The sequence below is a fragment of the Chiloscyllium plagiosum genome, unplaced genomic scaffold (assembly GCF_037043375.1).
Source record: "Chiloscyllium plagiosum isolate Xiang-an unplaced genomic scaffold, Cpla_swu_hap1 HiC_scaffold_8, whole genome shotgun sequence".
Classification (NCBI taxonomy): Eukaryota; Metazoa; Chordata; class Chondrichthyes; order Orectolobiformes; family Hemiscylliidae; genus Chiloscyllium; species Chiloscyllium plagiosum.
Genome location: NW_028270146.1, coordinates 75,109,117 through 75,134,425, shown reverse-complemented (window position 1 = coordinate 75,134,425; position 25,309 = coordinate 75,109,117). Strand labels below are relative to the sequence as shown.

The 25,309-nt window shown below is 40.7% G+C and overlaps 1 protein-coding gene across 2 annotated transcripts; it reads left to right on the top strand.

Annotated features, from left to right (window-relative positions):
* The first annotated feature begins 1,351 nt into the window (after window positions 1-1,351).
* On the top strand, window positions 1,352-18,047 carry thbs1b (thrombospondin 1b). Of its 2 annotated transcripts, XM_043697967.2 has the most exons (22): window positions 1,353-1,570; window positions 1,697-1,788; window positions 1,928-2,478; window positions 2,758-2,833; window positions 3,332-3,525; window positions 3,611-3,739; window positions 4,582-4,675; window positions 5,354-5,530; window positions 5,930-6,106; window positions 6,246-6,419; window positions 6,547-6,674; window positions 6,764-6,916; window positions 7,480-7,698; window positions 8,231-8,338; window positions 8,876-9,035; window positions 10,071-10,189; window positions 11,427-11,661; window positions 11,797-12,024; window positions 13,458-13,729; window positions 14,568-14,665; window positions 15,499-15,638; window positions 15,947-18,047. In XM_043697967.2, the coding sequence occupies exons 2-22, from the start codon at window positions 1,722-1,724 to the stop codon at window positions 15,952-15,954; spliced, it is 3,507 nt and encodes a 1,168-aa protein (XP_043553902.1). In that variant the 5' UTR covers window positions 1,353-1,570; window positions 1,697-1,721; the 3' UTR covers window positions 15,955-18,047. The 2 variants fall into 2 exon arrangements, with proteins under 2 accessions (XP_087846134.1, XP_043553902.1); XM_087990008.1 differs by lacking the exons at window positions 15,499-15,638; window positions 15,947-18,047 and having other exon boundaries at window positions 1,352-1,570; window positions 14,568-14,669.
* The last annotated feature ends 7,262 nt before the right edge of the window (window positions 18,048-25,309 follow it).

Genomic DNA, 25,309 nt, shown 5'->3' with positions numbered 1-25,309 from the left:
CTCGAGATTCAACTGAGATGTTTAACCACTTGACAAGGTCAAGTAGGACAAGAATACTTGCAAAAACTGCAAAGCAAATTTGGGAAATATTATTGCGTTGTTGGTTTACCCGTCTTTGGCTGATTGACACTAGTGGTGATATTTAGTGAAACCTTAATTACATGTGGCCAGTTGACAAAGGAAGAAATTGCGTTGTTGCCATATTAGTCTGTGCGCAAGATTTGGAAGGTGAGAGTAAGCCATGGGCCAAAGATACAGAGAGTGAAACGTGTATTGCTGCTGTCCCAGGAAATCTCAATGAAGCTGATATCCTCAGAATTCCTCTATTGTAAGAGCTAAGCAAAAAAAAATGCACCGACGTCAAAAACTATTTCCAGGATCAGAATTTTCTCCAATGACGTAAATGTCTATTGGAAAACATACAATTTTTTTAAAAAGACATCTTTTGTCCTATTCTAGTGAATACCACAACTTTTTAAACATTTGCTGGAAATATAATTTAGTTACAATCATTATAAAGTTGCTTTATCATTAAGAAGAGTAACGAATATAATCTGATACTTTAGTATGGCATGAAATCGAAAGATGTTGTATGTTTCCGTTTGCACTGCTGAAATATGTCAAGCATATGCATTCGGAAGGCGAGATCTGCTGCGAGACTGATCGATTGCAGTTTGGACTACCGTATCGGTGTGAAATGGGCTTTCGCACTGTCTGTCTTGAGAAGGTGAACCAAGAGTCGCAAGACATTTGCTGGTCGGCAAATGAAACGACACACTTCCCCCTAGTGGGGAAATCGGAGGACAGCTCGGAAACACTGCAACGCAACATACCATCCGCTCACAATTCGTGGAATGATAGTACAGGTCGTTCATTTATTCGAAACACGTCTTTTCATTGAAAAAAAATCACTTTCTTAAACCACACCATCACATTCCTATAGTAGGGAGACTTAAAAGTATGTTTCGACACGTGCTTGTTACATTTTGCTCAATAAAGGTGTGTGTCTGGGAAGGGAATGCATGGTACAGGACCGTCTGGGTTAGAGCGACAAAATCTGGGCCCACGGACGGGATGTCGGGGGTGGGTGAGTCTGGCCAGAACCCCAGCACCTCTCGGTAATACTCTTTGAGTATTCTTGGCTCGGCTCCACTGGCATCCGCCTAATTACTTTCCTCGCTGCGGTCTGGCTGCTTCGGAACTGTATCCCTCTTGTTGTGAGGTAACTGAATAAACACAAGCCCGCTTCCTCCCAGGCAGCCAGTGATTGGCAGAGACTGACTGTGAGGAATGTGAGAGGGTATTTAAAGCAGCCGTGCTCCAGTCTCACAGTAGTATCGATCTCGGGCACCCACAGCTGCAGGGGGCAGCTTCTTAGTCAAAGACTTGGAGGGGGAAAGAGAAGAGAGAATTCTTTTGGGAAAAAAAGTACAAGTTTCGAGTCTTTGAGAAGCCAGATCTTGTAGAAGGACTCTGTACATTTCGGATTTGGTCCCTGCCAGCGTCTGTCTTACGGGGAGCTATTCTTGTCTGCACTGCTCGTTTGAAGATTGAAAGTACTTCACTACTGGTCAGTGAACGAGTGTACTTCTCTGTCCCGATTACAGTAACACACCAGTTTGATTAATTGTATTGTTGGAAATTCTGTGCAGCAACAACAAAATAGATTTTCCCTCCTTTTTTTTATATATGCCAGGTTCTGAGGGAGTTCCTTCACTGAAATGAAGCCACTGCAAGGACTCTTTCTACTTTTAATGATTGTTGCTTGTTCGCCCAAGCAAATCCAAGGTGAGTTGTGTGTGTGTGCACTTATTCCGCGGTTGTGGGCGCACTCCTCCTGTTGCAAATGCCTTGTTTTAAACAGTAATTATGCGCGTTAAGTCTGTGCCCTTTCTCTCTCCCTCCCTCTCTCTCCTGTCCCGGACAGACGCCGGAGTGGATGGTGTCTTTGATCTGTTCGACATCACTGGCCTGACTCGCAAAAATGTAGGGGTGCATATGGTAAAGGGGCCGGAGGCGAGCAGCCCGGCTTACAGGATCCTGAACCCTGACCTCATTGCCCCGGCTTCAGAGAACAGCTTCAGTGAGCTGATCGACCACATTCAGCAGGAGAAGGGCTTCATCTTCCTCGCCACCCTGCGCCAGATGAAGAAAAGCCGGGGCACCTTGGTGGCCATCGACACGCTGCAGGGGACACGCATCTTCGAGATCCTGTCCAACGGCAAGGCGAACACTCTCGACCTGACCATCACCATCGAGGGCAAACAGAGCATGGTGTCCATCACCGATGCCCACCTGGCCAATGCCCGCTGGAAAAACCTCACCCTGTTCGTGCAGGAGGACGTGGCCACGCTCTATGTGGGCTGTGAGAAGGTCAATGGCGTGGAGCTAGAGGCGGCCATTCACAAAGTGCTGAAGCCTGGTGACTACAGCCTGAGGCTAGCCAAAGGCGGACCGGGTCTCCGGAACAACTTCCAGGTGAGAGGACCCAGGCACGCACACACACACACACACACACCAGGGACTGAGTCTCAGTAACTCTGCGCGCGTTAAAGAAACTACAGACAACGCGCCGACTAGTCTGTAAACATCTGCCTACTTTAAAATGAATTGGGAACAGAGAGGTAAACTCAGATAGCATTAAGTGTAGCGGGAGCTCTCGCGTTTACCGACATCAAGTGACAAGAGTGCAGTCCAGAAGAATATTTTTTTTTTAAAAGTGGCTCCAATTGTGTTTCTTCCTTCTCTGTAACACAGGGAGTACTGCAGAACGTGCGCTTTGTTTTTGGGACCAACTTGGAAACCATTCTGATGAACAAGGGCTGCTACAACAGTAAGTATCGCACACGGGATCTTGCCCAGGGGAATCACTCCTCAACAAGCGCCATCCGCTAGACCAGCCACACTGCCTCGCCCCGAGTATTAGCAGCGAAGTCAGTGAGACCCAAAAGTTGTCCCAAACTCTTAGCCAGGCATTATCGTATTCACGCAATATAAGCCCTTTCCCATGTGTGTGTTTTTGACGGGGCGTGGGTGCGGTGGGAGGCTGGGATTGGTTTAGGACTGATCCAGCAACACCAACTCTAAAAGCTGGAATGAGACACACGTTAAGTTGCTGCTGTGTTTTTCTGGGTGGAGGCAATTGCTGAATGCATCTCATGCCAGACTTTGCTCTTAAAACCTCTTCTTAGACTCACCCCCCTGCCCATAGATGCAAATACAAACTGTTATCCCATGGACTTATCAACTGATCTTGGGGCAGAAACAGCTTGGAATGTGTTGCATTGATTGCTGGCCCTCATGTATCTCCACCTCTTATGTTTTTTTGCAGCTGCTCCAGGAATTCTTCCTTTACCAATCAGGGGCTCTGAAAGCCCAGCCATCAGGACCAATTTTTACGGTCACAAACCCAAAGATCTTCAGACAGTCTGCGGCATCTCCTGCGAGGAACTGTCCAACATGTTCTCTGAACTGCAAGCTCTCAGGACAATGGTCACCCAGCTGGTTAATAATGTCCAAAAAGTGGTAAGGAAACTACAGGAATCAAGTCTTTTGTACTTTAGTCACATCTGCATGGGCTGTAATGACCTGTCACTGCCTTCTCCTCCAGACTGCAGAAAATGAATTAATTGCCAAAAGGATTGGAATCAAACAGATAGGAGGATGTTTTCACAATGGCATGACCTACAAAGACAAAGATCAATGGAAAGTGGACAACTGCACAGACTGCACTTGTCAGGTAAAACTGCAATACAAAACATGCTTTTCAAAACAAAACAAACAACTTTTAGCAAAGATTTTTTGCATTGTTATAAACACTGGAAGTTGCATTACTTGCATTCAGAGTGAAATCCCTGGTCTAGCAGTAGTCAATTGTTGCTCCAACTTAGTAGCTGGAACTACTGCCAATGCTGCCAAAACTGTTAAAAAGAATATGAATAACCACAGGTCTAAGGGCTGTCTGTGTGTACTGAGCAGACTATTGTTAGCTTTTGAGTGGTTTTGAATATCTGAGGGAAACGCTGTGTTGGGCAATATTTCCAAGGGGAAGAGCCTGTGCCAAACATAAACTGGACCAAATTTAAAGAAACTGACTGTTTGGAACTATGTTAAAAGCTTTTTCCAAAAGAGAAATATGAAAGCCACAATCTTTGTAATTCTATCAGGGAGTAAATTTGCAGATAATTGAAAGGTTCCTGTATGTTGCCCAATAATGATGTAAATCAGCAAAATATGTGGGATGGGCACATAATATTTCAACCGAAGCATGCTTTGAGCAGTCTGTTATCAAATTCTGCACTCCCAGATGCTGAAAATACTTCCACTGCAGTTCCTAGAGCAATATGGGTTTTCTGGGTCCTCACCAACACATGACATTATTCAGTCTCCATCCCTTTCTAGCTGCAGGCTAGAACCAACAAACCCAGGACTGGAAAAATAAAAATGGATTTTAATCAACTGCTGTTATTTTGCTTTTGCCAGTGCAGTTGGCAGATTGTGTTGTTGCCAGGCATATGTTTAAAAACTTGTCCTCTTCCAAAAGTTTCTTGATCACTGTTTCTTTTCTTACCCTTTTTCCAGTCATCAGTCACCTTCTGCCAGAGGATTTCCTGCCCTACTGTGTCATGTGCTGATGCTGTAGTCCCAGATGGGGAGTGCTGTGCCCGCTGTCCATGTAAGTCCTGGTGAAACTAATCTCTGTTCTTAAATGCATAATTGAAGAGGTATGGCATTGGGGTGGGGGTAAGAAAGTGTGTGCTACAGGGAAAAGCTCCACTGATCGCAAACTATTTGAATAACGTTGCCTTGATAGACTAATATATTTTTCCGCTGGAAAGCCCACTTGAGGCTTGAAAGTTATTATGACCTCTCAAAACTGAGAGGGTCAGGGCTTGTTAGTAAGGGGGCTTGTTAGTAGGGTAATAGTGGCATCTATTAGAAATAGAATTGGAAATCAAGTATAGAAGCTTGCTATGGTTCAAAATAACGAGTGTTTCTGGAATAGTAATACATCTTTCATAGCCATACTAAATCTGGATGATCCCTTACAGCCAAGGTGATAAGAGATTGTCAGTCATTTGATCCTTTGATGTGGTTTTGTCTTTTATCTCAGTATGAGGACAATAAAGGTTGAAAGTCTAGGCAAGCATTAAAAATGATCGCACATTTGACCTAGAGTGTAGGCAGCTGCCAAGAGCAAGTGCATTTTGAGAAAACAGAAAACATGTACAGACTTTGTAGTTTGGTTAGTTTACATTTCTTTCATTGTCTGAGGACATTCCATAGTGCAAGGTGCAATAAACCTCTCTTATTTTGAGAATGTTGTTGACATGTGCTTGTTTTTTTTTAACAGCAATTCCAAATGAATCCGAGGCTGGTTGGTCTCCCTGGTCTGAATGGACACATTGTTCTGTCACCTGTGGAATTGGAACCCAGCAGCGAGGCCGCTCCTGCGATCGGATTAATAGTGACTGTCATGGGACCTCTGTTCAGACTCGAAGCTGTCATTTAGAAGAATGTGACAAGAGATGTGAGTTTTATACCCTATCCACTATTATATTGATTGTGTGTCTCAAGGTAATAAAGTAGTCCTTTTAGTTTTACATACCAGCACACATGTCCTTGTAGGTACATTTCTTCCATTTCACACAAGCATGAACCCAAGTTGAACCAGTCCAGGGACATTGAGAAAGGAAGTACAAAATGCCAACTATTTGAAGACAGATGGAATAAAATGTGGCCAAAACCAATAAAAATACTGCAGCATCAGTGACACACATCCAAGCTTCCTTAACCTGCAACTACTTAATGTTGGTTTAATTCTTGAAGTTTGTCCATTTACACTGAACTATTTAAAAGAGAGTAGCCTACTTCTCCAATGTTCAACAAAACAATGATTCCTAATGTTTACCTTGTTACTTTGTTTCAGTCAAACAAGATGGTGGTTGGAGTTATTGGTCCCCTTGGTCGTCATGCTCAGTGAGCTGTGGAGCTGGAGTGATCACTCGCATCCGCCTGTGTAACTCCCCAATGCCACAAATGGGTGGCAAAGAGTGTGAGGGACCAAAGCGAGAAACTGAGAAGTGTGAACAAGTCCCATGCCCAAGTGAGTATTTGTTTAGGACGCAGGATGTTTCACATACCTCATTAATTCTGAAGTTATATTCCTAACAGTCACTGAAAACACAGCAATTGTAAAGCATGTCTGGTGCAAAATACTCAAAGCATATCATTCCATTTTTCAGTTGATGGGAACTGGGGTGTTTGGTCACCATGGAACTCTTGTTCCGTCACCTGTGGAGGAGGAATTCAGAAACGCACACGTCTTTGTGACAGTCCAGCACCGGAATATGAAGGCAAAAATTGTGTGGGAGAATCCCGGGAGACTCAGCTATGCAACAAACTGGAGTGCCCAATTGGTAAACTGAACTGTTTTCATGGTGTCTTCACTTCAACAACAATTATAATCAAGCAATGCTTTTCATTTTTTTGCCTGTAGTGTATATCTTACAACATTTTAATCAGCACAAATCATCTGCATTACAGATGGATGTTTATCAAATCCATGCTTTGCTCAAAGCAAGTGTACGAGCTTTCCAGATGGCTCCTGGACGTGTGGTCCCTGCCCTCATGGTTACAGAGGAGATGGTATTCATTGTGAGGACATCAATGAGGTACTGCCCTATGAAATTCATGGTATGTTTTGATATATTGTAAATTCTAGTTCTGTACCTCATTTCATTCTTTTAAAAATCTCTTGCAGTGCTCAGAAGTGCCTGATACCTGTTTTCAAGTCAATGGGGAGCAAAGGTGTGAAAACACTGAACCAGGTTACAATTGTCTGCCCTGCCCACTGCGATACACTGGCAATCAACCGTTTGGCAGAGGCATTGAGGAGGCTACAAAGAATAAGCAGGTGAGGTTAAGTCATTAACTCGCTCACACTTCGGATAACAGCTGGAGATTATTATATGGTACTTTTACCTCTGAATTAGACATGTCTTAGTTCATGTTCCACTCCAGGGCATGAGCACAATCAGCAAAACTAACAGTCCAGTACAGTTCTGAGAGAGCACTGTCTGACAGATGTTTCCTTTCAGAGGGGACATTAAATTAATTGCTGTGGGGAGATGGTGAATTAGGGATAATGTCACTGGACTAGTAATCTACTGCACCAGGTTAATTCTCAAAGGATGTGAATTTGAATCACAGCTTGTAGAATTTAAATTTGCTTAGTAGGTTCTGGAATTGAAAAGGTTAGTCTCAGTTTTAATTTGATAGCAATGTCCACATCCCATGAAAGAAGAAATTTTAGTGTTTTGTTTCTAAAGTAAGTAACTGCAATTAATTAGCGTAAGGAAAGTTGCATTGGAAAATTATATCTATCTGAAAGGTGGGATGTTGCCTAAAATATTGAATATTAAAACTATAACTTAAGTTTACAAGAAATTTAAATGATCCTAATTTTCTTTTTGATAGGTCTGTGAGCCACGTAACCCCTGCAAAGATGGCACACACAATTGCAACAAGCATGCCAGATGCATTTACCTTGGTATCTTCAGTGACCAGATGTTCCGTTGTGAATGCAGGCCTGGTTTTGCTGGCAATGGCATCATCTGTGGAGAGGATACTGACTTGGACGGTTGGCCAAATAAAGATCTCACCTGTGTGATCAATGCTACTTACCACTGTAAAAAGGTAACCTCTCATTGCTTCCAAATTAGGAGCTGTCTATCCGTTTCTTACCATCACAGCTTCATTACCCAGCAAACACAGACTCAGCTTAAGTGTAGTGCTTTAGTTAAAACAGAGTTGGTGTCATTTAACACAGAGCCTTTTACTTGAAAGGCAACATTTTTATACCCTCAGGACAAATAGCACTGATGTATTGAACATGCACTACAAACAGAAAGTTGAGTAGTAAACTATCGCATTTGGAATTAACTTGTCAGTTTTTGGTGTAATAAATCTGTATTATGACAAGAAAAAGACAGGGTGTGGATTGTAGAAGAAATTTCTGTCAGACTGAGTGAACATTAGTGAAAACAGCCTTCTCCTCAGATGTGTTCAACCTAATATTTTTTGTTAGACAAGGGCTTTTAAAGTCGAATCAAAGAGAGGTCTTAAAGCACAATTCCGTAGAGCAGCTTCTTTGCATGTAAATGAACTGACAGGTCTTTGAACAGTGTTATAATGCATAGCTACAATACCAATCCTTCTTGATTTACAGGACAATTGTCCATCACTCCCCAATTCTGGACAAGAAGATCACGATAAGGATGGAGTTGGTGATGCCTGTGATAATGATGATGATAATGATGGCATTCCAGATGAGAGGGTAAGTTGTGAGAGAAAGATATTCTACCCTTCTGCCATTCTGCGAGTATAGACTGTGCTAACAAAAAGCACAATCCAACCTATGACATTCATTCAGAGGGAGAAAAAACATTGCTGCTGCAGAATGAAGGCGAGATTCATTGGGAGTTATGCAACCTGTACACATAGCACGCAGCTGCCAAAACTGTCTGGGTCTTCTCTCAGGTATCTGAGAAACCGACTTGCAGAGTGAAACATCATTCAAAGGAAGCTTTCTTCTGACTTGACCCTTTGTGTTTTCATACCCACATGTACATAAAGAGTTTGAGAGACAGAAGTGCTTCGGCAATCAAACACTAATTTTTGAAACTCTGCTTCAGCATTTGACACTAACATGTCCATAACCACTGTCTAAGCTTGAGCTGAATAATCGGAGACTTTCAGAACATTCATTCAAATTACAGTTCAATTCAAAACTTTTAAGTGAACATCGTCCTTTCTTTCATATTATTTAAAACTTGTATTTCCATCTAATTTCATCCATCAACTTATTCTGCAGGACAATTGCGCATTCCTGTTTAATCCTCGTCAATATGACTATGATCGGGATGATGTTGGAGATCGCTGTGACAACTGCCCCTACGACCATAACCCTGACCAGACAGACACTGATGCAAATGGAGAGGGAGATGCCTGTGCCATTGATATTGATGGAGATGGTAAGAATTCTTTATTTGCCAGTTAAAGATTAAGTTATCATATTTCGACACACTGCATTAAAGGCATGAGTCCTTCCTGACTGTGACAGTTCTCCAAATTAGCAGTTTACCAAGTGCCATTCTATCACCTTCTCATAGCCCAGCACATTCTTCCCCTTCAGATAACTATCCAGTTTGCTTTTGGATTGTTTAATTGAACTTGCCTCCACCACTCTCTCTGGTAGTGCATTCCAGATCTTAACATTTTTTTCACATAGGAAGTAGTTATTTCTTCTGTTGCTTTCACTTCTTTTGCCAGTTACTTTAAATCTGTACTCTCATTCTCCATTTTCTTTCACAAGTAAGAACAGCTCCTCTTCAGCTGTTCTGTCCAGATCTCTCAATTTTAATTGTCTCTATCAAATCTTTTCTGAGCCTTCTCTTCTCCAAGTTCCACTCCCTGGAAACATTCTTGTAAATCTCGTTTTGCAATCCCTCCAACACCTTCAATTCATCCATAATGCATAAAATCCAGAATGGGGTGCAATACATTGGCAATAAAGGATTGGAATCATAATTAGGAAAGTGGCACACGTTTGTGCTGAAAGAGTTGTTCAGTTAGTCCCATGCAACTGCTCTTTGCCCATGGCTCTAAAGTTTTCATTTATTCCATTCCACTTTGAAGTTACTAATTTGCTATGACCAGCCTTTTGGGTAATCTAGATGACAACTTGATGTGCGAAAACAACCTCATTTCCCTAATTCTTTTATAAATCTGCATTCTTTACTTATTTCAGCGTCCGACTAGTGAAAACCATCTCTTTTTGATCGATCAGAATTCCTTACGCTACTAATGAATGCTAAATCTCTCCTTACCCTCTGTTCTAAGGAGAACACTTCCAATCTCTCTAGTCTCATAATCTTATTAAACTCAAATTAATGTGCCAATGCAAAGCTCAGATGTTCTGGCAAGATGTTTTATTTTAACAATACAGGAGGTTTATTCAAAGTTCCACATTTCTGAAAAATATTGCTACAAATGTTTTTGCTTTCTAGGCATTCTGAATGAGAAGGACAACTGCCCACATGTGTACAATGTTGACCAGAGGGATACAGATTTAGATGGTGTTGGTGATCAGTGTGATAATTGTCCGTTAGAACACAATCCAGAACAAGTAAGTCTTACTGAATTTTTAATTAATAGCCACCAGCAAAAATGCCAGTGTAAAATTAGATTCTTTTAAAATCAAGATTTTTTCCATATCTTAGAAAGGCCTGGACCAATGGTAGAAATTAATATTTGAAATTTGCAGAGATATGGTTAATAATTTCTATCCATAATCAGTGTCTAAATAATCTGAAGTAAAATTATTCACAAGTATGAAATTGTGGTTTTCAGTCAACATGCTTTGCCAATTAAAATGTACTAACTAAATTCCTCTAATTTAGCTTCTTTGGTTTGTAAGGATGATTGTAGTCCTCCCTGTTTTGGTTAATTTGGATTCTGTCTGAGAGTGAACAGTGATAAACATGGCAATAACGTTCTTGATGAGAGTGAATCCTGCCCCTGAGAATATAAAATTAAGTTGTAATGTAATGTCAATCTCTGTCTGGAGGGATTTGGATTGCATCCATGTAACCAATACAAACCTGAACTTTAAATTATTTAGCTTTTACGTGCCAATTAATTACATCTTCACCACATCCCAGGGAAACTACTACTTCCACATTTTGTGTTGAAGTGTTTAAGATTTTTTAAAAAATTGCATGACCCTCTCAATAGAAGCTTAGTTGTTATGAAATTGTTGCTTTCATGGCAGTTAAGGTTATTCTGGTAAGGATGGCAATAGTCTGTGAACAGAGTTTTACCTACAAATAACAGCCTGTTAGCAAGAATGCCACTCAGACTGAAGTGAACGTGAGACAAAGCTTTCGAGTGAAGTTTGTATTATCCTGGCACACCATAATAATCCAGAATTTACTGCTTCATTCCACTGAAACTAACCAAAAGAAGTAAATAATTGCACTGTAATCAACATCTCTTATATAATACAAATCATTAAACAAGGAGTGTTGATGTTTTGACTTTTGCTATAAACCTTATTTGCTAGGAACGTAAGTAGTACAAAAGACTGAATCTAATGGGCTCCAGTCAATGTAATTCTAAATGAATAGCAACACCAGCTTGTACAGTCAGTAGTTATTCTACTTTACCCAGACTTTATACATCCAGTTGCATATGTGTTGCAGCAAGATCACAACATTGTATTGGTATAGTGTGCTGCTATACCAATGAATTCAATTTGAACTTTTAAAAAGGAACTTATTTCACCTTATCTTGACTGACATTACAAATGACTATTCTAAACACTGCTCCAGAACATGGACTAATGTATGTTTATTTAATTTCAGACTGACTCAGACTCTGACCTTGTGGGAGATAAATGTGATAATAACCAGGATATTGATGAAGATGGTCACCAGAATAACCTGGATAACTGCCCCTACATCCCCAATGCTAACCAGGCAGATCACGACAAGGATGGAAAGGGTGATGCCTGTGATCATGATGATGATAATGATGGTATTCCCGATGAGAAGGACAATTGTAGGTTGAAAGCCAATCCTAACCAAACTGATTCTGATGGTAAGAAAATAAGAATTCTCTTAATGTGATTTAATAGCTTTTTACTAGAAACTTGAACCAAATAACAACAGAAATATACTTAGTAAAATGTTTGAGAATACTTCAATTGAAGAACATCACTTTTCTCTTGTTCAGGTGATGGCCGAGGTGATGCTTGCAAGGATGATTTTGATGGAGACAGTATTCTGGACATCTATGATGTTTGTCCTGAAAACTTTGAAATCACTGAGACTGACTTCCGCAAATTCCAAATGGTACCACTGGATCCCAAGGGAACATCCCAAATTGACCCCAACTGGGTAGTCAGACATAAAGGCAAAGAGTTGGTACAGACTGTTAATTGTGATCCTGGCATTGCTGTAGGTGAGTGGATTTAGATTATATCTGAATTCTCTGATTTAACCTGTAGCTAGAATAAGTGCAAAGTTGCCAGTGTTACGCCAGTACCTAATGAACTGTCCCAGTCCAAGAAGAAAGACAAACTCTGCTTTGGGCTTCATTTAAATGCCATTGGCACATTCCAGCTGCTAACTGGATGCCCAGTGTAGTTCTTAAAAATCAAACAGTTCTGAGTTCGTTGGTAGGTCATGTTGTGGGGAGGAGGGCATGAGATCAAGTATGAGGGAAACCCTCTAAAAGCATGAATAGCAGGCTCAATTTTATTTTTCCTAGTGCACTCCGAATTCCACAAAATTAAAAGCAAAAATTTAGCTGGGCTTTCCTTTTAAAGGACTGCACTTGGGCATTCACTACTTGTTACAGACAGATGGACTTTGCAAGGCAAAAAACACCACTGATTTTTTTGTAGCTACCCTTTGAAATCTTTGTCAGCCAATTGGCAAAGGGTGCATCTTTGCATATTTAAACATCCTTTTTCAGATGGGCTGCTTGGTATTTTAGTGTCTTGGTAGGCTTTAAGTTTCAAAACGTGCAGCTGAGAACCCCTCTCCATCCCTCCCCCCATGTCACAAAATTTCTGAAAACACGTGTTAAGAATTGCAATCAGCCAACTTACTTGGGTGACATAGGACCACAGTTCAAAAGAGGCAGAGATTGCACTGCCATTATTTTTACCTAGCTATTTGTAGCACCAGTCAAATCTCTAACTCATGTCTGTTGAAGACTGTAATGGCTAGTGTTTAACAGTCCCACTATGAAACTTTGTACTGCTGTTTTATCAGTACTTAGCTTTTCTAGCAGCCTCCATTAAACACGTGGGCGGCACGGTGGCACAGTGGTTAGCACTGCTGCCTCACAGCGCCAGAGATCCGGGTTCAATTCCCGCCTCAGGCGACTGACTGTGTGGAGTTTGCACGTTCTCCCCGTGTCTGCGTGGGTTTCCTCCGGGTGCTCCGGTTTCCTCCCACAGTCCAAAGATGTGCAGGGTCAGGTGAATTGGCCATACTAAATTGCCCGTAGTGTTAGATAAGGGGTAAACGTAGGGGTATGGGTGGGTTTCGCTTCGGCGGGTCGGTGTGGACTTGTTGGGCCGAAGGGCCTGTTTCCACACTGTAATCTAATCTAATCTAATCTAAAATCTACCTATAAAAGTGTACATTAGTCTTACCCTGTATTCACTTTCCTGATGTAGATGACTAACATTGGAAAATGATTAAAATAGCAGCAAGATTGTATGCAATATTAATTCAGAGGTCATTCAAAGTGTATGTTCCTGACTGAACATAACCATCCTTTATACAATATGAATGTAATTCATTCCATTCAAATCACTGTTGATCACTCATGAAAATGATTTATTAAATGGGTCATTAACATTTTCTTTACTTTGTGAATAGGATATGATGAATTCAATGCTGTGGACTTTAGTGGTACTTTCTTCATAAATACTGAACGAGATGATGACTATGCTGGATTTGTATTTGGATACCAGTCCAGCAGTCGCTTCTATGTGGTAATGTGGAAGCAGATCACACAGACCTATTGGCTTGATACACCAACCAGAGCACAGGGCTATGCTGGACTCTCTATCAAAGTGGTGAACTCTACAACTGGGCCAGGAGAGCACTTGCGTAATGCACTCTGGCACACTGGCAATACAGAAGGACAGGTACAAGAACTTCCTGCACAAACTACAAGTTTTATACTGGGACAAAGTGCATGTTTTACGCTACACCTTACAGAAATTGTAGCTATATTGGGTCCAAATCATGTACACAGCTTATAGTAAGTCTGTTAGGAAAATCAACAACAGTTCCATTTTGAAACTGAAGCAGGGAACTGTAATACTATAGGGAAAAAAAAGATAAGGATCAATCCATTTATGGAGTGTCTGTGATAATAGAATACATTAGTTTTACCTGAATAGAGAAATGTTTTCTGAGGAATAACGAGGCTAAAAAAAGTTAAATTTCTTTCTCCTATTCTCATACTCTGCCAGGACATAATGATTGTGAAGCTGTCAACTAATCATAGCAACCAAACTCTTATGAATTGGTTGAGATCAAATCTAGACTTGTCTTGAGTTATGAATCCAAATTTGTTTTAAGCACAGATATTTTCCTCAAGTCATCTTTTTTTCCCAAATGTGCTATATTTCCTATAATTCTAGATACTGATTAAGCAAGCACAGGATGACTTTTAAAATGCATTGATATTTGCATTTGGGAATGTCCTAAATAGACAGTGAGACCAAAGGACACAGGAGCACAAGTAGGCAATTCAGCCCATTAAATATGCTGTGCCATTCAGAGACCACAGCTGATGTGATAACCCTCAACTCCACTTTCCTACCTTTTTCCCGTTACCATAAACAGATTGCTACCTTTTGTTCTTAAATATTAAATCTGTACACAAATAGTACAAATAAACTACTGTAAAACCAGCTGGTTGTATTGTGCAATTCTAACTCAACATTTAATTGTTCATTTATTATTTTCATCTGTTAGGTTCAAACATTGTGGCATGATCCACGTAACATTGGTTGGAAGGACAGGGCTGCTTACAGATGGCAGTTAACCCACAGACCCAAGACTGGATTCATCAGGTAACTAGCTCAATGTGTACTTTGTGACTCTAATGCATTACTGGCAAGAGCAAGGAGGTTATGGTGGAGCTATATATAATGTTAGCTGGGCGACAGCTGGATATTGTGCTGTTCAGTCCCCACACTATAGGAAGGATGTGATTGCACGACTGTGCAAAAGAGATCTGCCTGAGTTGGAGGGACTGAGTTTGGAAGAGAGACTATAAAAGGCGGGGTTATTTTCCTGAGAGTAGAAAGGCTGAGGGGATCTGTTTCAAAGTTCTAAGGGCCATGGACAATGTAGATAGAGAGATACCTTTCCCCTTATTAGGGGGCAAATAAAAAGATGGCACAGGTTTAAGGCAAAGAGATTTAGATGGGATTTGAGGAAAAGTTTCTTTTACCCAACGTGTTGTGGGTATCTGGAAGTCACTGCCTAAAAGGCAATAGATGCGAGAATCCTAAAGTTATTTAAGAACTAGTATTTGGAAGTGCCATAACATAAGGATATGAGCCATGTGCTGGAAAAATGTGATTAGCATAGATGAGTAAGAGCATGCTGGGCTAGTAACTCGGAAGTCAATGGATCGAAACTATCCTCTTCTAAAAAGGGCTCTTAAGGCATAGTGGTAGTGCGCCTATCTCTGTGAGGCAGAAGTCCCAGGTTCAAGACCTACCTGCACCAGAAGTGTGTAATAACTTCTCTGAACAGAGTGATTAGAAAATATTTATAAATTGTTGAGAACAGTTGGAGTATTGAATCACAATAAACTGCAGATTAAGTTGCTTTGGACTGTGAACAATTCCACAGTTAAGTATTCTGACAGCATAAATCTTTGTTCTTCCTACTACAGAGTCGTAATGTATGAAGGGAGAAAGATCATGGCTGACTCTGGGGCCATCTATGACAAGACTTATGCTGGTGGACGATTGGGTCTCTTCGTCTTCTCTCAAGAAATGGTTTACTTTTCTGATCTCCGATATGAGTGTAGAGGTAAGGGCTACACTATTACATTTGGGAAAAATAAATTCTACCTCACCGCCAGTTTCATGAAGATTTCATAAAATTCTTAATGTGCTAATTGTTCCTTGATAATTCAGAATGGGGAAGGTTTAATGGGAAAATAGCTGTTGTATAAAAAAAGTAGAATAAATAATAGCAAGAGCTCACTGACATTCTAACAAAATTTACATAAAAATTGGGAGTCATGCAGACATGAGAACGTAAAGGTGCTCCATTAGAGTTAAGGATTCCTGATTTGGACTGTGACTGACTGAATTCTCACTGTCATCCTTTCACAGATTCATAATGTCAGCATTTTTGGAAGGGGAAATGTTTTAAACGTTGGTGTTGCACCTTTCTCTTTTCTTGGAACAATTCCTGGGACCATTGTTTTCTTCTTCACTTTCATTTGTGGAATCAAAAGCACACGACCAGCATTGGCTGATAGAACTCACTGGATGTTATCAACATAAAGTTCAGCAACAAGTCTGCAAAGGAACTGTTCCCTTGATCACAACTGACTATAGTAACTTGCCTTTGCTTCTGACAAATGCAAATCGCGATCACATTTTTCAAAAAAAATACCTCTGTTACGTCTGGAAAGAGCTTTACTTGGTAAGTCGTTAGGCATTCCAGCCCTACGATTTTGCATAGCTGGAGTTTCCATGGAAGGAGATTGCACACTGTTAATGAGACTATTTCTGCTGTGGACTGTTATTTAAGTTTAAAAAAAAAACAAGTGGGCTGGTATATGGTGGAAAAAATAACTGAGGCTTAAATGAATGGCATAAAAAATTTTCCAAAAGGTTGGGGCGAAGAACAATAGGATCTATCTTGTTTGTGAAAAATATCTGGAAGAAACCATGGAGGAACTTGTTACTTGTTTTGTACTGGACCTTATGTGATTATTTGTCAATAAATTAATATTACTCAAGTAAAAATGCAAATGCTAGCAGTAAGAGCTAGTTGGTTCCATGCGAAGTGTAAATGTCCAATCTAGCACCCCTCCCACAACTCCCAAACCAAGTCAACCCTCTAGATGCATGCTGACCTAATTAAACCAGAGGTCGAAACATGTATTGTCAGGTCCTGGTGCCAAGAAGAAAAGTGGAAGATCACACATATCCATGGTTCCCATAGGATGGCACTGCCATCAGCTAGCGCTTTTCTTCCAAGTGAAACCAGTCTGATGGTAACAAGTAAGTTTAGAAGAGCAGTTAGAGAGTACCTCTTCAGCACCTATGCTGGCCTCCTAGAAAGCTCATTTGCTTTCAATGCCATGGTTGAAAAGGCAAAAGCAGACTGTCAAAGAGACTGCTCTTCTCTTTAACTAGTGTTTGCCAAAGTGGCAACTTGTTCTGCCTGTAGATATAAAAATAAGTACAATTTTTAATGTCGTCGATTTATTTATTTTCTTATCCTGGATGAAATACAATTAAAGGACACTTTAAAAAGAAAAAAGGCGGCAGACTATCCATGAGAGTTTATCACTAGTCCTTGTGTGCATTGTAAGATTGTAAATACAATTATTATTTATTAACATTGTTCTATATTGATGCTAGCTAGTTTAGGGTATTTTCATTTGTTTGAAAGTTGTTGCTTGAAAAGGGCAGCCCATAGTGAAGCTGAAAATGGGAGACTCTGAGTCTGTAATCAGTGTATTTCTTGTATACCAGAGGGCTTTAGAATGCAGTTCTCTTCACTCTGCTTAAGAACAGAGTAGCCCTTAGAGCCTAGAAGCTGTTTTTTTTTCTACTTCAACCACTTGTGCCTTGGTACTTGTGGATCTATATCTTTTCCAAAAGTGAAAAAGGTGAAACTTCTTTATGTACAAATATTACCTCATTGTTGTATGATCGATACAAACCTTTGGATCAAGCAGCAGAAAACCTTGCTCACGTGTCTAAAGTCTCTCAAAGCTACTGTAGTATAAAAAGGCTGTGTACATAATCAAAAATTTATTTTTGCAGAAGGAAAATGTATTGCCCCAGTAAGGAAACAGCTTTGAAAAACAACAGATTTTCTCATGCTGCCAGGTGTGTTCTTTCCTCCCCAAACTCTTTGTATGTCATTGCTCTTTTTTTAAAAAAAAGGTTTGTATAAATTATTGAATATCTCAGTTGCAACTTGTAACATTAAGCAGGTTAAAAAAACTCATTATTTTGTAGATAAGCTATTTAAGTAATTTATCAGGCAATGTTACCTAGAGTTAGCATTTCTGTCTGTACGAAACCTTTTGCACACTGAGTTGAGATGTTGCTTTTTTTTTACATTGTTTATCATTAGCAGTTGCTTCTTTTGTACACCCTCTAACCATTTTACATTTAAAGCTGTTCAAATCATACAGTGCTGTTTGTTACAAACATGAAATGACAATAAAACATATAGAAATCTAAACCACACTGGCCTCAGTTTTGATTCTGTCTATAATGACGCACTATTCATGATTGTTGAAATTTCCCGAGCTAGCCACTTGATGAATGTAACCTCAGATTGACATCCAAGTTGCATCATGTCAGAATTCAATGCAATTACCTCTACGACACTTTGCAAATTTTTTTAAACATATATTTTTCATCTGGACTGAACTATTAATGAGATTGACAACACAATGGATCGGAAAGTGGATAATTCCATTACTCAAATAGTATAGTTAGACTTATTATAAATATGGTGCATCAAAACATCTTTTAAAAATTATATTCTAAGTCCCCTCGTACTGTTTTAGCATTGATTATTTCCCATGTCAAAAGGGAAGCTAGCTATTTAGTTCACAGGCCTCTGCCAGTACTACTTGAGATGGGAAGAAGATAACCAGGACAGCAAATACTGAACTCTCAGACTTGTTCTTCAGAATCAGTTGTTATGGTGTAGAAGGCCATTCAGTCCTATAAGTCTGTAATACACCCCAAATGAGCATCTTATTTCGTGTCATTCTCCTGCATTCTCCAACCCTGCACATTATTCCTTATCAAATCACTATCTATGTCCCTTTAGAATGACTCAACTGAACCTACTTCCACCACACTTTCAGATCCTACTTGTTAAAAGTCTTTTCCCCATACTCATTTGGCTTCAGTAATTATTTCATCACATACTTTGAGTTTATTCACTGTTGTGGTATAGAAAAACATAGCTAATACTTAGGCAAATACGTATAGTTCAAAGTGAGAGGAAATCAGCTTTATATCCTTATGCAGCTTTGCCTTTGTGAACTGTAGCATGCTGATGACACATTGAGGGTCACCTGTGATTACCTCTGTATCACAGAGATGATGATCACTCTGTAATGACTGGTGACCCACTCAATATCACTTGTGTCTCACATTTGGATGCAGAATGCATTTCTCATGCAGGGTGCTATGACCACAGATAATTTCAATCTGTACTGTGAAGGTGAAGAGTGTGGTACTGGAAAAGCATAGCAGGTCAGACAGCATCCAAGGAGCAGGAGGATCAATGTTTTGGGCATAAACCCTTCATTCCTGACCGGCTACGCTTTTCCAGAGCCACACTTTTTGACTCTGACAGCCAGCATCTCTATTCTTCACTTTCTCCTGTACTGTGAATTGATTAATGCAATTACCCTTTAAGGTCCTCACGGCATAAGTACAGCACACATACCCAGACAAAGACTTATTCCCCCACCCTGCATGTAGTCGCAGCCATTTTCCATTTTCATTGTGCTTTTGCAATTTGCATGAGGATGGAAGGCAGCAGGGATCACATTTCACAGTGAATCACAGACTCACCCTGGTAATCCAGAGCTCCTCACCTAAGCCTCCGTGTTGCCGCCTTCATTTCACTCTCTGTTGATGCCATCAGTGCTGAACTTTCACACATTCACAATCAGCCTCTTTCATTTACATCTTCATCTCCTGACATACCTGCCTGAGCCTCAGTCCTTTGGCTTAAACACACCAAGCATTATGCTGCACTCCTCCCCTTCAACTTCCTCCCATGTGAGGTTTCCCACCCCCCCCACCCACCATCAAGGCCAGGATGATTGTGATCTTTGATGAATACCCCTGCCCTCCTACCCTACCCCCTCACAGTCATCCATATCCTCCAAAGCATTATCATTACCCACCCTTATATGTTTGTTTAATTGCCCACTCTATAATTATTGTCCACTCTGCAGCTTAGCACTGTCTCTAATCTTCAGAAGTGACTTCCTTAAATGTGGTCCCTCTTAGACAATCTTCACTTTCAATAAGCAGAGGCCAAGGACTGACTGATGTCTCCAACCAAACGACATTTGCAGACAAGTGACTGACCTCTGTGCAGTTCTTCAGCTGAATTACTACAAATTATCAGACTGATTGCATTCAGACTGTCACTAAACAGACCACTCCAAGAGTCCAACTGACCATGTCCAAACCTGTGGGCTGAGATTGGATAGTGCCTTGGACTGGTAAGAGCCCCTGACTGACAACAGTCTACCTTGACTTCACCGAGGCCTACTCACCTTAGACTTTGAGACATGGCCATTTGGTTGAAGCATATGTAATGTGTTCACCTCAAACTGATGGCAGAAGATGTAGGAGTGAGATTGGCTTTGCATGGTGCCATACAGCAACATGTCCACTCTCTTCATCACAGCTAACAATCAATTCAGACCACCCAGTTTTGTGTCTACATTAAATAGCAAAGCAAGACATGAGTAACGGAAGCTTGAAAGTACCGAATGAAGCAGCAAAGTTCAAAAGGCAAGGTGTAGCAGATACACTGTGACAATTCAAGTAGGTGCAAAGTGAATGAGAGTTAAGTGAGCGAGCAAGGGGCCATAAGATTTATTCTGGTCCAATTCATGAGATGGGAGCTTGTCCCTGCAATGAAAGTGGCCTGTAGCAGCATTAAAATGCAAAATGGCAAAGCACTGTAAGGTGCATATTGAAGTGGAGAACCAAGTTCTAACTGAGTTGAAGATGTGCCAGAAGGATGTGATGAGACTGGTTGGTATGGTGATCAGGCTTGCAGGTGGTCACTGCCCATGGAGCATACCTTGAGATATTGGGGACTGCTATCCTACTCATTGTCATGCTACTGTTCAAAACTTGGTTGGAAAATCGGACTGTTTCATTAGAATTAAGAATCTCATTTTTCAGAACTTGCCATACATTTCCAACTGACTCGTCACATTGTCCACACCATTCAGGGCTTGGAAAATATAGGCCAAAGTAAGTATTTACTTTCTTGATTATTTTCCTGTACTCTACTACACATTTTCCAATCGCCATCCCTTATAGATCATCTTTATTTTCCTCACTACCTTGTGTTCATATACCTTTTTCCCTGTCCCATATCTGTTTCTTGGCCCTCCTATGCTGGTCCTAAATTGCTTCCAGTCCTCAGACATACTACTATTTCTGGCGTTCTCATGAGCCACTTCCTTTTATCTAATGCAACCTTAATTTCTTCTGTTAACCACGGTTAATCCACCTTTCCTTTTGGGACTTTCTGCTAAAATGAATGTACATCTTTTGTACACCTTGTAATATTTCTTTAAATATTAGCCATCGTTTGTCTACAATTACACAATTTCGTCTGTTTTCTCAATCCACTCTAAGAAAGTGCCCTTCATACCTGCAAAAGTTTCTTTGCTCAGATTTAATGTCCTGGTTTCAGAATTAACTATGTGGCATTCAAACTTCAAGCAATATTATATTGTGTTAAAATATAGTCGCAATTAAAGGTTCCTTTACAGCAAGGTTATCTCAACAATCCTTTTCTCATTACACAACACCAAATGCAAAATGATCCATTCTCTAGTTGGCTCCTCAACATAATGTTCAGGAAAACCATCTCACACATATTGATCCTCCAGAGCATTGCTACTGGCCTGTTTTACCCAATCTATATGCAGAGTGAAGTTAGCCATTATTACTGGATTTCCCATATTAAATGCACCCCGAATGTCCTTATTGACAGTGTATTCAACATTATTGCTACAAATTGTTCCATAAATAAAACACAGTAATGTTTGTCTCCCCTCATTGTTTTCTTAGCTCCACCCAAACTAATTCTACTTCTAGATCCTTCAACTGAAGATCCTCTCTTACTAATGTACGAACATCATCCTTTATTAGGAGAGTTAATTCACAGTAAGGTGGCCTTTGTGCGGAGCTGCAGGAGATGGAGCAGGTGCTGAACGGGTATTTTGTATCAGTGTTTACTGTGGAGAAGGACATGGAAGATATAGAATGTAGGGAAATAAATGGTGACATCTTTAAAAGTGTCCATATTACAGAAGAGGAAGTCCTGGATGACTTGAAACTCATAAAGATGGATAAATTCCCAGACCTGATCAGGTGGAGCCTAGAACTCTGTGAGAAGCTAGGGAAGTGATTGCTGGGCCTCTTGCTGAGATATTTGTATCGTCGATGTCACAGGTGAAGTGCTGAAAGAATGGAAGTTGGCTAACGTGGTGTCACCATTTAAGAAAGGTGGTAAGGACAAGTCAGGAAACTATAGACCAGTGAGCTTGACGTCGGTGGTGGGCAAGTTGTTGGAGGGAATCCTGAGGGACAGGATTTGGAAAGACAAGGACTGATTCGGGATAGTCAACATGACTTTGTGCATGGGAAATCATGTTTCACAAACTTGATTGAGTTTTTTGAAGAAGTAACAAAGAGGATTGATGAGGGAAAAGCAGTGGATGTGATATATATGTATTTCAGTAAGGTGTTCAACAAGGTTTCCCATGGGAGACTGGTTAGCAAGGTTAGATCACATGGAATACAGAGGAACCTCAATTATCTGAAACTCGGATTATCCGAAGGAGATCTCAAGGTCCCGATAGAAACATGTCTTTCCCGATAGAAAGACGTGTTTCCAACACTGCTCGTGTCTTTTGTTTACAGTGATTAAAAGTGAACTCGGCTTACTGAAATGCTGCCGAGAACAATCCTGGATCGATGGGAGTCCAGGCACCATTTCCAAATGACTGACCTCCCACCCTCCCACATTTATCCGCATGTATCCTAAACTCCCCTTCTCCAGATAATCTCTCCAATAGTGTCCTGAACAGGGTAAAGGTGGAACCTATCAAAAAGTAGCAGTAAAAAGTTGTGTGTGTGTGTGTACATGCATGCTATTTGGAGACACACCCACCCCCCCCCAAAGGTGGCGTCAGCACCAGCAGTCTTGTCGCTGGTGTCCAGTCCAGCTGTCCTGGAGATGGGGCGGGGGTGGATGGACTGGGGGGGGAGCGATGTTGAACAGGGTTGGGGGGGGGGTGCGGGCTTGGGGCGGATGGGGGCCAGGGGCTCACGAGCGATGTGCTGCTGCCTAGTCTCCTGAATGGAGAGCGGACTTAACAGAAAACTCTGAGCCCCAAAGGAAAGGCATTGAATCAATTAACCGAATAATCAATTGTCCGAACAGAATACTGCCCGCCCATCTCGTTCGGATAATCTAGGGTCCTCTGTACAAGGAGAACTAGCTATTTGGATCCAGAACTGGCTCAAAGGTAGAAGGTGTGGAGGAGGGTTGTTTTTTCAGACTGGAGGCCTGTGACCAGTGGAGTGCCACAAGGATCAGTGCTGGGTCCACTGCTTTTCGTCATTTATATAAATGATTTGTATGTCAACATAAGAGGTATAGTTAGTAAGTTTGCAGATGACACCAAAATTGGAATTGTAGTGGACAGTGAAGAAGGTTACGTCAGATTACAACAGGATCTTGATCAGATGGGCCAATGGGCTGAGGAGTGGCAGATGGAGTTTAATTTAGAGAAATGTGAGGTGCTGCATTTTGGGAAAGCAAATCTTAGCAGGACTTTATGGTAAGGTCCTAGGGAGTGATGCTGAACAAAGAAACCTTGGAGTGCAGGTTCATAGCTCCTTGAAAGTAGAGTCATAGGTAGGTAGGATAGTGAAGGCGGTGTTTGGTATGCATTCCTTTATTGGTCAGAGTTGGGAGGTCATGTTGTGGCGATAAAGACATTGGTTAGGCCACTTCTGGAATATTGTGTGCAATTCTGATCTCCTTCCTATCAGAAGGATGTTATGAAACTTGAAAGGGTTCAGAAAAGACCTACAAGAATGTTGCCAGGGTTGGAGGATTTGAGCTATAGGGAGAGGTTGAATAGGCTGGGGCTGTTTTCCCTCGAGCATCGGAGGTTTATATCATGAAGGACATGGATAGGATAAATAGACAAAGTATTTTCCCTGGGGTTGGGGAGTCCAGAACGAAAGGGCATAGGTTTAAGGTGAGAAGGGAAAGATATAAAATAGACCTCAAGGGCAACATTTTCACACAGAGGGTGGTGCATGTATGAAATGAGCTGTCAGAGGAAGTGGTGGAGGTTGGTACAATTGCAACATTTAAGAGGCATCTGGATGGGTATATGAATAGGAAGGGTTTGAAGGGACATGGGCCGGATCTGGCAGGTGGAACTAGATTAGGTTGGGATATCTGGTTGACATGGATGAGTTGGACATAAGGGTCTGTTTCTGTGCTGTACATCTCTATGACTCGATGATCTGCTCTTCCTTTTGATTATCACTCTTAAATGTAAAATATATTTGGATATTCATGTCCCATAATCAATTGCCCTGTAACTATGTTCCTGTAATATCTTTCTCATTTGCTTTAAAAATCAATATATCCTCAATTATCAATGTGTGTTGTTTCAATTTTAAGGTAGTAAAATACTCTACTGATTTTTAATATTTTACTGATTTTCTTCATCTGATTATGCTTATGGTGATGTCTCCAGTATACATTTCAATATGACAATCAGTCAACACTGTTTATTGCAAAACCATGTAAATCTCAGATGATGTGCTTATTCTAACTCTTCTGTGATTTATCATTTGCCCAATAAAGACTTGCATCTCAAAGTGGCACAATTAGGCTTTTATCCATGTGCTTTTGCACTTCATGTCAGTGATCTTTGGAATCACAATATTTCAGCCAAGACTGTCCCTTAATTTGTGAAATGCTCACAGATGCACACTGCCTGCATGGTGTCACCTTTAGTTATTTCATTTGAGTTTATCTCACTTATTTTGAAAGCTTCCCACAATCCCTTTTCATTTGGACATGTGTCTGACACAAAACCACCAAATGGAAAGGCATTAATACTTATTAGATAAGCTACAAAAATATACTTACCTAGACAACACCAAATTACTCATCAGATCAAAATGTGTTCTTTTTTATTCTTTACCAAATTCCACATAATTACTCATCCACAGATCTCAATCTTTCATGCTGCTGCATCCTGCTTTACACCCCTTATGGTGTCTACTTCAAATGCAACCAAGAACCACCCTCTCAATACAGCCAAACCAGCGTGACTAATCAAACAAAGAAGAAAGTTCAATCATATCATCAGGCAGCATCAGACACAAGATGATCAGGCATTTTGGCAAAAAAGAATTTCAAGACAATGAACAAGTATCAGAGAGACTTTACATAAATACAAAATTACACATTAAGACATACAAAATATTCCACTCTCGATCTGATTTGCTTGTCATATTGACATTTCCTTGAGGATTATGACCAGGTGAGGAGGGCTGAATTGACTCCCCTATTTTAAAATCCGTCATCACCCAGACCTCGTTGCACATTCTCCTCTCTGCTCTTATAGACATTCAGATAATAATCCACCTTCCTGTTTCTGCTCCCAAAGCTAATTACCTCACATTTAT